The sequence below is a fragment of the Pleurodeles waltl genome, chromosome 5 (assembly GCF_031143425.1).
Source record: "Pleurodeles waltl isolate 20211129_DDA chromosome 5, aPleWal1.hap1.20221129, whole genome shotgun sequence".
NCBI classification, from domain to species: domain Eukaryota; kingdom Metazoa; phylum Chordata; class Amphibia; order Caudata; family Salamandridae; genus Pleurodeles; species Pleurodeles waltl.
In genome coordinates, this window is record NC_090444.1 from 1148220153 (window position 1) to 1148233044 (window position 12892).

At 43.8% G+C, this 12892-nt stretch overlaps 1 protein-coding gene across 1 annotated transcript in view; it reads right to left on the minus strand.

Annotated features, from left to right (window-relative positions):
• LOC138296332 (uncharacterized) overlaps nucleotides 1-12892 on the minus strand; it is an 89234-nt gene that overhangs the window by 67197 nt on the left and 9145 nt on the right. The window contains exon 2 of the mRNA XM_069235374.1: nucleotides 4640-4910. Within this exon, the coding sequence (XP_069091475.1) occupies nucleotides 4640-4910 (271 nt within the window). The remainder of the gene's footprint in view (nucleotides 1-4639; nucleotides 4911-12892) is intronic.

Consider the following 12892-nt stretch of genomic DNA (forward strand, 5'->3'; position numbering starts at 1 on the left):
ACTCAGCTCTTTTATACTGACAAGGCCAATGTAATGAGTACTACTGGGTAACTATACAGCCACCCCACAACAAGACGCTCCAAGAGGTGATCTTGCAGTTTATAGATACACATGCTGCAATAAGTTAGGATTTATTACAAGAGCAGAACATCTGTGCAGGAGTTATTTTTGCCTACCATCCCATAGGCGCACCAAAAGGAAGCACAGTCTTTAAATGGCAAACCAGATCAACCTTGCAAACCAAAATGCAAATTTGCACACACATCTGGACAGATCGTACACAGGACTGGGATGGCAATGAGCCCTTGTCTAGACAAAGTTCTAAAGAAATTATATTACACTCGTGCTTTTGCGACTCGTTCTTCTATGGGAACAGGATGTACAAGTAGGAAATATTGTATGAACATAGATTGACATTAGCAGGGCAATATGGGTAATATTGTGCTTGTGTGATCCATAAACATACCACCTTAGATTCAACTAGGTCTCTAGCTATAAAGCGGATTGACAAGGTGGTAGGTTTCACCTGGTGCTGAGCAAAACCAGAGTTAATATCAAGATAAATATGTAGCCAGATTTAATTGACAAGAGTTATCATACCCAAGTTTTAGAACCATTCTTCTGCAGTGCAGTAAGCTTAAAGCCCAATTGGAGATCATTATTACCAAGAGAATGTGAAAAGTTAAGTGTCGTAGGATAATTGTGCTTGGCAGTTAATGCCTCTGTTAAAATGGCATTAAAATTGGGTAGTTTATGTGATCCACATCAGTCACACCTCCATAGTAAAAGGGCTGAAAGGAGAAGAATGAGGGCTTAGTGGGTTGAAATACATATAGTTGAGATAGCCATGAGAAGGGCCCACTCAGGAAGGATGCACAATCCTCACTCAGTTTCTCGTTTTGTGATCAACAAAATTGATCCCTTTGTCAAGGGGCATTATAGGATCTTTACAGGATGCCCCTTCCAACCTCTAATGCAGAGGTCATGCCATGTACCCTGATGGGACAGAATAGTCACTAACCCCAATGAGTTGCTCCACTGTGATAAAGGTTATGCTCCATCATGAAATAAATATGCTCCTTTTGGTTAGATGGTCCCTTTACATTTTTTTGCTTACCGAATACATTCTTAGCATCTAGTGTACTTTTCAATAGTGGAAAATGCAACCAAACAAATATCTACCCCACTCATTGAAAGCTGTCAGACTGATAGTGAAGGTGGTGGGAGTAGTTTAGCCCATTTGGGCAGGAGGAAAGGTCTCTTCAGGTGCGCGGGCAGAGACTTCCAGAGCTAGACTTAGATTTTAAGGTTCTCCCTATGGTAAGCCCATCTGTGCCCATCTGAGATTAGCATGCAACAAGGACAGAAACTACATTGGTGGTGCCAAACCTATCCAGTAAACTCATGATCTGTTTGTATCTCTATCTAAAGTGGCTTTCAGAAGGCAGGGTGGCACCTAGCCTGGCTGTAGCCTCTTTCTACACACCCAGCATCTTGATAGCTTCAGTCAGATAATTAGCATGCATTTCCCCAGTATTGCAGTTTCCATCTGTGCCACCATGTTGATTAGTGCCAGACTGATTAACAAGTCCGTTAATAAGCACAATACACTCATCCGGGACCTTATCAGTAATCATTTTTATCTTGGCTCTTTATGAGACTTGATTGGGTGACTCAAACGCTTTGACCTGGCTGTTGCATTGACCTTGGACTTAATTACCTGTCCGCATTACTACATCGGTAAGGGAGGGGGCAGTGCTCATAAATACACATCCGTGTCAACATTAAATTTGCTTTTCCCGTATGCCAAGATTTCTGCTATGTCTTTTAGTACGACTTGTACCTATGTTCATATTGTGGCATATTATCCACGTAGCCCTACTTACTTGACCCACTTCTGTTTTGAAAATCTCTAAACAATACCCTAAGGGCACAAATAATCAGGCATAGCTCAATGATCATAATTAAGTTCAGATCTTGACAAACCACAGACCTATCTTTTGGTGGCAGTGTGTGAAACATTACATATGAATTGGAAATCACAGTGGAGACCTAGTATTTGCTATTACACCTCTAAGGAGGTGTAAAGTAGGTATTCCCTCATGAACCACATTTCAAGAGTGGCACAGAAGAAAGTTATATCTGAAGGATCACACCATAGGGTGAGCTAAATTATGGCCTCGCCAAACTTATTCCTGTGTTATGAAATGTAAGTATTGGAATAAGAGTGCAGCCGATAATATTGCCACCATAGGCGTTATTTCACCAAAACATTCTTAACACGTGCTCTCTGGTTTACCTCTGATTTGGCACTTACTAAAAGGGCAAGTAAATAGACCAAATGAAGTTGATTAAATAAAAAAAAAAGTATTACCCAGTTTCTAAAGAAATGGGCATCAAAATAATCCAGAAGGATAAAAGACCCAGACATGAAGCTTGTGCCGCATATTAATACTCTGTCTGCTTGGCATTTCATGCTACGAAAGACCTCTGCAAGATTCAACTTGATCTGTGACCTTGCAATCAGAGTAAGATTAATCTACTGAGCAAGGAAATACGAGATTTCACTTTTGTATTAGATTATTTAACCAGTCTGCATGTTATTTAGTCTCGAATGATTTTCTTGGTCATTACTGGAAGACACCTTCAGTTTATTTTCCAAGCAATTATGTTTGAGTCCCAACTTGATCAGGGTCTTATAAAAAATGTAAAGTCAGTTACTGATCTCATTTTTTTGTCTTTGCAGCAATTTATTAATTTCCCTTTATCTTGAGAGGATGGGGTGGTGGGAACTTTCAACCTCACTTAGCAGTTACGTTAGTCCCACTCCTATAAAAGGAAAACATTCCTTCCCTAAAACCACCTTCTAGAGGCCCTCTTACCCACAATATTTCCCATGTTTCTATCCCTACACTGCTATCTTGGAAAGGGAAGTAAAATAAATATCCTGTTTATTAAGAGGTCAGTAAGACTGCACACACATGGGGCACAGATAGCTCTTGTGGCAGTGGTGGATGTTGGACATGTCAACCCCTCATCTTTTTGATTTTATCCAAGGTCTTTGGTAACAAGTATTTCACTCTGACCCCCTGACTGAATGGAATGACCCCGCTGTCACCATTTTGACAGGATTGTTTTCAGGCAGTTGAGATGCAGTGCCCATTTATTCCACTGTTCTTACTTGTGTGGAGTCACGCAGGATTAGTCCTCGAGTTTAGCATAGCTCGATATTTATGTTGCCCCACTCTCTCTGCCCAGATTCATTCTTGTGGGGTTTCCTTCTAATGAAATGTTCATGATTGTCAGATTTTCACCCTCACGAATGGTCGTTCACCAGTTCCAAAGCCTGGATAAAGAAAAACCCATTAAATATAGGCAGTTCTCCAATCATGTCATCTGTGAATCCTGGCAACTGAAAATATATATTGGTGGCCTAATAAGGGTTTCCCTTCACTTCCTGTTAATACCCATGATCTGGGAATCTGGCTCAATGAGGCTTTATCTTCTAGAAAGCAAATTAAAGTGGTTTCCGTCTGTTTCTTTAGACTGGGTACCTTGGGACAGATCATTCTTACTTCCAGGATGAGTTGTATTGTATTACATCATTTACATAGCGCTTACTACCCATATGTGGGGTGCCGAAGTGCTTGCCTAAATGGGTAGCATGCTATACCATGTGGGATGTGGTTGGAAGAGTCATTTTTGTTGGAAGATAGTGTCCAGGCATACATTTCCTCCACATTAGATTATATTAATGACATTTGCGCTTGCAGAAGCATCTGCTCAATCGGCACAGAGGTTTTTTTTTTAATCTTAGCCTGGCCTGGATGGTCGTTCATCTGTTTCCCTTTGCTCTGACAATAGTGACTGCTGCTCATGAGTGGATTGCTTTAAAAATAGTCCGTAACCATTTCTGGATCTAGCCCTGCCTTTCTACAAAGTCCTCTCCTGACCTATTTGCGAACAGAACTCTCAATGTACCCAAAATCTTCAGATCCAGTCCTGGATGGCCCTTGTGCAAATACTTGGCTCCTATAACCCCAAACATCTTGATTCCCTTACTCTTCAAAGGAACCTACAGCACTTCAGGAAGCAGCTAATGTTCTGTGTATGGCATCGGTGCTATTACTGTACTCCGAACACCAGAGCACTCTGTTGGGTAACAGTGTTATACAGCTCAAATATTGAGGTGACAATAACTTTTATTGACCAATTAATCATAATCGTACAAAAGCTAAACTTAAACACAAAATGCAAATGATTATGGCAACTGTGCAACCTGGAATGGCAACAATAGCCTGCCATCCAAAGAGTGCATGCTTGTGTTTTGCATTCACTGTGGAAAACTAATTCAAATGGAAATTCCAAGAGATGATTAGATATTTAGTTTGGTTCACTTTGAAAAATCTCACATTTAAGATCACTGAACAAAAAAAAAAGTAAAATACAAAGGATATCATAAGGTAAATAGAAACCTCAAACGAGGGAGGTACTGCAGAATCAACATTCTGCAACACCAAAAACAAAACAAAAACCTTGTCGCATTCAAATCATACTGGGAGTGCCAAAGAGCTTGATCTTCTAAGACCAGCAAGGCAAAAGTGTAAGAATGCACAATAAATACTATGTTACTACCAACCTTTATGCTTCTCTTCTAAAAATTCTTCACTTAATCCCCAGACATCTTGTATTTCTTGAGCCGGAAGTTGGATTGAAGGTAAAGGCACCATCTCTTCTAAAACCAACCACTGCATCCAGTATTTAGATGGTGGTGCTCCAGAAAAAAACAAGTCTTGCATCTGTCTGTTATATGGTAATGTTCTATACAGTCTGTGCCACATATACAGGAGTCTGAAAGCTTCTTGTGGAGTGTAGTTCTCGCAGCCAGTAAATGGTAAAGTGAAATAGTCCTGAAACATAAAAATTCACAAATTAGTACTTGAGACAACCTTAAAAAGCTATGTAAAAGGGCACTCAAATTTTAAGAAAGGTATAGGTAACTTCAGAAAGGCCCTTTAATTTACCTGCTTAAACAAATGCAACTAGATATTCTGAGTGGGCAACAGCTTTTCTACACTGCTTTGATCATTGAGTGTAATGTCATAAGAGCAGCGACAGGAGGATACTAGAACCTCTGGGACAGGGTGGTGTCTAGTGAAGGCAGAGGGCCAGGAACCAGAAAGGGAGGGAAAAAGGACAGAAAGGGGATGGTAGAGAACACAGGTTGGAGACGAACAAGCAGAGGCAGGCAAATAAAGGAGCATGTAATTACTTACTGACTGCTGTGTCTTCATTTACCGCCGTCTCAACAAAGAATATCACAAGATGTCCACGTCACCAGACTCCACGTGAAGCACAGGCCGCAACACGGATGGTGCCACTTCAGAGTCACCCAGCTCTCCACCTCACGAAGTGCGCAGACCAGCCATACTGGGAGTCCCATTTCTGCGCCAGCCAGAACCTCTGGAGGGGGGCATAGGTCTCCGCTGGCAAGACTGGCTTGAAGATTTCAAAGACTTCAAGCAAGGGTTACCAGTCACTGATCCTGCGCAACAGATAACTGCTCTATGCAACCTCATTGGAAAGGAGGATGACCTGATTATTAAGGAATTGCCGACAGACACTGCATTGTCATATCAAGATGTCCACAAGACACTCAACAGGAACTTTTTCCATAAACTGTACATTGACCATGAATGCTACAGCTTTAACTTAGCATCCCAGGACAGGGATGAATCCTGGGCGGGGGGGTGGGCGGAGTTAATTTCAAGACAAACGCTTAGCCCATAACTGCGCTTTTGACACTTATGACTGAAGACACCTTTCACCTGTGGATCACTGAAGTGTGTCAATCCAAGTCCCTGCACAGACGCCTCTTAAAGAAATGCTACTCGTTGGACGATATAGAAGAAATGACGAGGGATAATGATCAGGCAGAAGAACATGCAAAGAAGATAGAAGTGGGAACGTTAGAGAAAACTGAAACAGGCATTCAGGCTTCAAAGTTGCAGGAAGGAACATCAGTCACCGGAACGCCGGAGGACACGAAACCCACAAACTATCCCCAATGAACAGGATGTCGTCGCAGCCCCAAGAAGCGGACCCAAGGAGGGAGCAACAGATGAAATGCTATTGCTGCGGCCAAGACATCCCACACACCAATCCATACCCAGTGCTGTCTTTGCTGCAGAAAAGAAGACTACTTTGAAAAGATGTGCCAGGCCTTGCAGAGGAACATACAAATGAAATCCAGGGAGCCCGGGTCGTGTCATGTGAAGACTGACCAATGGAAACGCTCCACCAAATCAAGCCTTTACTCACGTAGCACATACTGATCGCGATGTTCTGAATTCAGTGTATCAAGATCCCTCACAAGACAGTGAGGAGTACATTTGCATGGTCACTGGTGACAGACTGAAGAAATGCCCAAGGCTGCATCTGCAAATAGGAACGCACTCCACCGCATTTGTGCTAGAGAGTGGTGCCTCCCTCAATTACGTCTGTCACAGAATACAACAGAATGAACCTGAAGCCCAAATTACACAAAGCGGATGTGAGAGTCTAAACTTGGATGTCCAAAGATCCTCTTCCATGTCTAGGGCAGTTTCAAACACCTCACATACAAAGACAGAACTGCACACACACAGATTCATGTGATCGAAGGGCCCGAAGCAGACCGTCTCCTCAGTCTGCCCACTGCCAAACAACTAAGGCTAGTGGAGGTACTATATCGAGTGGAGGATGAATCTGGCATTGTACACAAGCTTCCAATTCTCTTCAGGGACTTGGATAGCTGGCTAATTTTCAAGTCCGCCTGCACATAAACAAGCAAGTGATACCAGTGGCCCATCATCACATTAAGGTACCCATTCATCTAAAACAGGCGGTCGAGGACGAACTACAGGACCTCCTGGAGTGAACTCGGGACCCACCCCATGGGTGTCCCCAGTGGTGGTGGTACCTATGTGTGGACATGAGAGCCTCAAACACTGCCATTGAACGAGCAAGACATCCAGAACCCCATATCAGTGACATGATCACACTACTAAATGGGGCAAAATTATTCTCCAAGCTGAATCTAAACAAGGGTACCACCAGCTCAAACGCCATGAAAGTGCACGCTACATCACCACATTTCCAACACGCCAAGGGCTATTTCAGTATAAACAGCTGTTTTGGCATTTCATTGGCAACTGAGGTTTCAAGAAGCGATGAGGAGATTAACCAGACACAATCCCATGCCCTCAACTACAGCAACATACTTTTATTTGGTGCCACGGTCAAAGAGCATGACAAAGCCCAGAATCAGACATGTCATTAGTTCCTGGAAGCCAACCTGACCCTCAACAAGGACAAATGCGAATTTCACAGGTCCACACTGACATTTTATGGACACAGCTTCTCAGGTTACGAGATGTCCCTGAGAAAGTCACGGCCCTGACCAACACCCCCCCACCTCAAAGACTCTGGGGATGCTTGGTCATTTCTGGGAATGACCAGTTACTGCGCCCAGTACATCAAGGACTATTCTACCATCAGCTATCCCCTCAGGGAGCTGACTAAAAAAGGACAACCATTCAGGTGGTCAGTGAGATGTGATCAAGCCTTCAATGCAATCAAGGACACAACTGAGCCAGCCAGCAATCTGGCATACTTCAATCCCTGCAAGACGACCAAAATCACCGTGGACGTTGGTCCTGTGGGACTCCAAGATCTTAGGCCAATATGACAAAGAAAGATCAAAGACACATAGCGGTGTATGCCAGTCACAGCCTGAGACACCGAGGGAGCATACTCGCAGCCGAAAAAGGAAAGTCTGGCAGTTGTCTAGGCCTGTGAGCACTTCCACATCTTCATATACAGGAAACACTTCACACTCATCAGGGTTTAATAACCATATTTGGAAATCCCTGAGCAAAGATGCCTCACAGGATCGAGCAATAGGGAATGTGTCTGCTAGAAAACACGTACATCATACACAAACCCAGAAAAGCAGCAAATCCAGCAGACTACATGTCACGGCACCCTAGAACATCCTCTACAATGAAACCATCACTAGCAGAGGCGTACATTCACTTCGTTATTGCTCATGCAACACCACCTACAGTTCCCCTTGAAGCCATCATTGAGGCCATTGCAACTGATGACCCATTGCAAGATGTAACACGTTGCATCTCAATGAACTGGTGGGGCCATGTAGAAGAACCCAAAAGGAACCAACTCACTGACTTTAAAGAACTAACCTCCTTTTGACACGTAAAGTAGGAACTGCCCATTCCAAAGGATGCCCTACTGCTAAGAGAAAAAAGAATGGTCATTCCAAAAAATCTACATCAAGGGGTGGTCAACCTAGCTCATGAGGGACACTGGGGCATAGTAGCCATCAAACGAACCCTACATGCTCATGTCTGGTTCCCCTCCCTGAACAGGACGGTCGAAGCTATGCTAAAGGACTGTCCTCCGTGCCAACTTGTCAGCCGAGAAAAACCTCCCTCGCTGTTGCAAATGTCCAAACTACCGGTAGGAGTCTGACAACAAGTTGCAGTAAGCTTCTTTGGACCTCTGTACTCCGGCAAATACATCCTCATCATAATGGACAAATATTTCCGATTCCCAATTGCACATAAAGTATCATCCTCCAGGGCATTCACCAATGTACCTGTGCTAGATTAAGTCTTTGTAGCATGAGGAATCCCATAGGTAGTCGAAACAGACTACAGTCCTCCATTTAACAGTCAAGAATTTGCAGTTTTTGCCAGTCACCTCAACTTCAGACATCGAAAGATCACTCCCCTGGGGCCTCAGGCCAATGGGATGATGGAGAGGTTAATGGCCACTTTGAAGAAAGCCATACAAAGAGCTGAACTAACCAGACAGTATGTTCAGGCAGCACTGAAAGAAGTGCTGAGAGAATACAGAACCATGCCCCACAGCCCCACAAACATATGCCCAGCCACCCTGATGCTAGGCCACACCATGTGCACAAGAATACCCACCTGGAAGAAATCAGCTTACTGTGTCCGGCAAGCCACTGATTACAATGAGCTGACAGAGCTAGACAGAACCAAGAATGCCAAAATGAAGGAACATGCGAAAAGGTGTCAGAAGGCCCGGCGGTCGACAGTCCAGGAAGGAGACTGGGTACTCATCAGGTAAGAACAAGAGAAAATCTGACAGTTGATACCACGAACACCCACTGCAAGTAACATATCTAAAAGGCACCATGGTCACATCTGATTTGGATAGGAAAATTACTCTGAGCATCACCCACTTCAGTAAGTGCAACCCACCACCCAAAGAGGCAACTTCAGGAGTGGACGGCGAGGTCTATGCGGATACTGCCACATCAGTCAAGAGAGCGAGTCCACTCCTCTCCTCAACTGTGTGTGTGTGTGTGGGGGGGGGGGGGGTGAAATCTACATATTGAACCTCAGCAAGTCCGCCACAGTGTGCTTGTTGAAGTCCTACACATCTCAGAAGAAATATATTGGACGCCATCCCGAACTAAGCCCATTTGTGCAAGGGCGGGAAGATGTATTGTTGCGATAAGAGCAGCGACATGAGGGCACTAAGACCTCCCGGACAGGTAGGTGTCCAGTGAGGGCAGAGGGCCAGGAACTATAAAGAGAGGGAAAAGGGACAGAAAGGGGGTGGTAGAGAACAGAGGAGGTCGGGGACACGAGCTGAGGGTGGCAAATAAAGGAGCATGCAAGTACTTACTGACTGTTTTGGCACTTCATTTACCGGCATCCCAACACAACATGCAGTTTCAATAAAATATATTTGTGAATGTACAGGAGAACGGCTAATTTGAGACCAGTACATATTGTGATTTGAAAATGCGTACAAGCAACCAGCATTGAAGAACAAAGGTCAGTTCCTAAAATTGTCAAAAAAGGGTGTTTATTGAAAAAAAAACATTTTGCAAGGGGAGTGAAGTGTAGCAAGGCATGAGAAAATCTTGCATATCCTGGTAAAACTCTACTTTCCAAAACTTAACTAAAAACTGGTACTTTTCAGATAGTTTGTGGGCGAACTGGTATGTGAAGAGAACAATCTTTATTCAACGTCACAAGTCTACCCTGCAGTTTGCGCATGATTACTTCTCCAAAGACAGTCTTGGCTAGGTTCGATGCACACAGGACTGAAACAGTAGAATCCAATGAGGCAAACCAAGAATTTCTTTAAAGTATACTTGCCTTTGGTCATGTAGTGTTTAGATATAACTTATGGGTTTAAAAGCAGCTGCTGCAAAGTTCCTTTTGTGTGCAGCAGCGTTTAGGAAACAATAAAAATGTAAAGATCTCAGGTGATTAATGTTCCTGCTGGAGAGAGATTGGAGTTTTTTTTATTGGAAGCTTTGATTCAACTTAAAGTAGTGCAGATGGTGAATATGACTGCTGCAAAGAACCTGTACCACACAGATCACAGAACTGTAATTTATGTGGTTAGCTCAGTGGGTTACTGCTTTTGTCAGAGATCCTAGTGTTACTTGCAGTTCATAAATTACAATCCTACTATAGCACAGTGATGTATGATGGGTCAAAGAGTTGCATGCAAAAAGGATGGCAGATTAGACCCTTATGCCCCCCCACAATCATTCATTATCTTAATGTTTCAGAAAAAGAAAAAAGGACAACTTGTTTGGGAAGAAATATATTCTTAGTAACAAAGCCAACCACTGTGTTATGTTTTAAATCCTGAGTTGTGCTTCTCCAGACCAAACACTCTTAAAATCTACTAGAATGGATTACAGTTCCAACCCCTTGCAATCCTCATTGTCTTGTATAACATTTCATATGTATTGATTCACACAAGTATTATTCACTGCTTCTGCATTATGTGTGTGATGTGAAGTGCTCTGACACCCTACACTGGTACACGTAGCGCTATAAAACAAATTAAATGCGTGAAAGAGAAGGCCAAGGACCAATGAGGGGCACTGTTGGAAGGGTAGTAGTGAGAGAATCCATGGACAAGGTCTTATGGGGAGGAGGTTTTAAAAAAATAAAAATTAATGGTTGCACATGTTGCCATTAGCACTAAAGCCGACCCTGCTCCCATTGAAAGGAAGCTTCAAGACATAACCCAGACCCCATGGGCCAAGAATAATGAAGACAACGTATCTTGAAGGGAAACTCTGACCTCCATGGCGGCATCAACTGGCAAACTGACAGACATACATCAAACCTAGAGACCGAGGTAAACCTAGAGACCTAGATTGGGGTGAAAAGGGATAGTCATGGGGACTGAGGAAAACAGAGCTGTAAGTTGCTTAATTAGCCAAGCAGGGTAGAGGGAGCTGAGAAGCTATGCAGCAGGGACCAGAGAAGGGAAAAAAGGCATTCCTGGTGGCCCGGCAATATTCCACACCCACTAAAGCTGTATTCAGTAACATTTTTTCTGCGTACAAAGGGTTTAATGAATATTCTTTCAGTTTAGGGTGACAAATACATGCACCAGGAATTATTAGTAAAAACTGGAATGTGAAGAACAAGTCTAGAAATCCATCCTCTTAGACTATTCGGCAATTCTATATGCTTAATGAAACTATTAAGGAACACCCGGTATCCAGATACCCTGTACATGGATACAATTCAAATAAGAGTAGAGAGACGGTACATGCATAGTTTTAGAAATGGGGTCTTTGGTTGGCAGTCAGGTTACCCTCTGTCCAAGCAAGGACCCTCACTGTAGTCAGGGTAAAGGAGAATCACGCTCAGTTAACCCCCACTCACCACCTTGGTAGCTTGGCACAAGCAGGCAGGCTTAACTTCAGATTCTAGGTGTAAAATATTTATACCAACACACAGTAACTCAGTGAAAACACTACAAAATGACAACACCGGTTTACAAAAAAAAATAGGTAATATTTATCTAAACAAAACAGGACCAAAATGACAAAAATCCAACATACACAAGTCAAGTTATTCATTTTAAAAGCAAAAGTGTCTTGAATCCTTTTGTAAACAGTAAAAACACTATTAGCGTTGAAATGTACCTGGGTAGCGTCAAAATAACAAGCACGGGTGAGTGTGTCGAAAAAGGTTAGCAATGTGTCGATTTCTCAGCCGGAAGTGAGACCCGTGTCCTTTCTCCTTCTCCGGTCGGGTCAGCGTGCGTTGTTTTTCCTCTCCGCAGGACAGTGATGAGTCGATCCGGGCAAGCACTCGTGTCTCGGCAGGCGCTGCGTCATTTTTCCACACCCAGGAAGGTTTGCATCGAAAAACCTGCCACACGGTATCAGCAAAACCGCGCTGTGTGGGTTTCGATGTTACCAGCCACAGTGATGTTGCACGTTGTTTCTTCAGCCGCATGCTTCCATCTTCCAGCTGCGCTTCAGCCAGAGCGTCAATATCAGCCGTGAAGCCGGCGGCGTGTCGTTTCTTCAGCCGCATCTTGGAGGTTGCATCGGACATTTCCCCGCACAGCGGTCTGATTGGATTTTCAATCTTGGTCTGCCAGCTTCACCTGTCAAGTCCCCCGGAACTGGATAAGGCACCACTTGGCAGGGCAGGAGTCTCAGCAGAGAGTCCAGGTGCTGGCAGGGAAAGCCTTTGATGGCCCTGAGACTTCAACAACAGGAGGCAAGCTCAGGACAAGTCCTTACAGATTTCTTCACAAGCAGGAATGCACAACAAAGTCCAGTCTGTCCCCTTTCACCAGGCAGAAGCAGCAACTGCAGGATAGCTCCACAAAGCAGTCACAGGCAGGGCAGCACTGCTCCGCAGCTCTTCTCCAGGCAGAGTTTCCTCTTGGTGTCCAGAAGTGAGCTAAAGTTTGTTTTTGGCCGCTCTTCTGTCCATTTTTGGCCCTTGAAGTAGGCTTACTTCAAACAAAAGTCTCTTGATTGTGAAATCCTGCCTTGCCCAGGCCAGATCCCAGACTCACA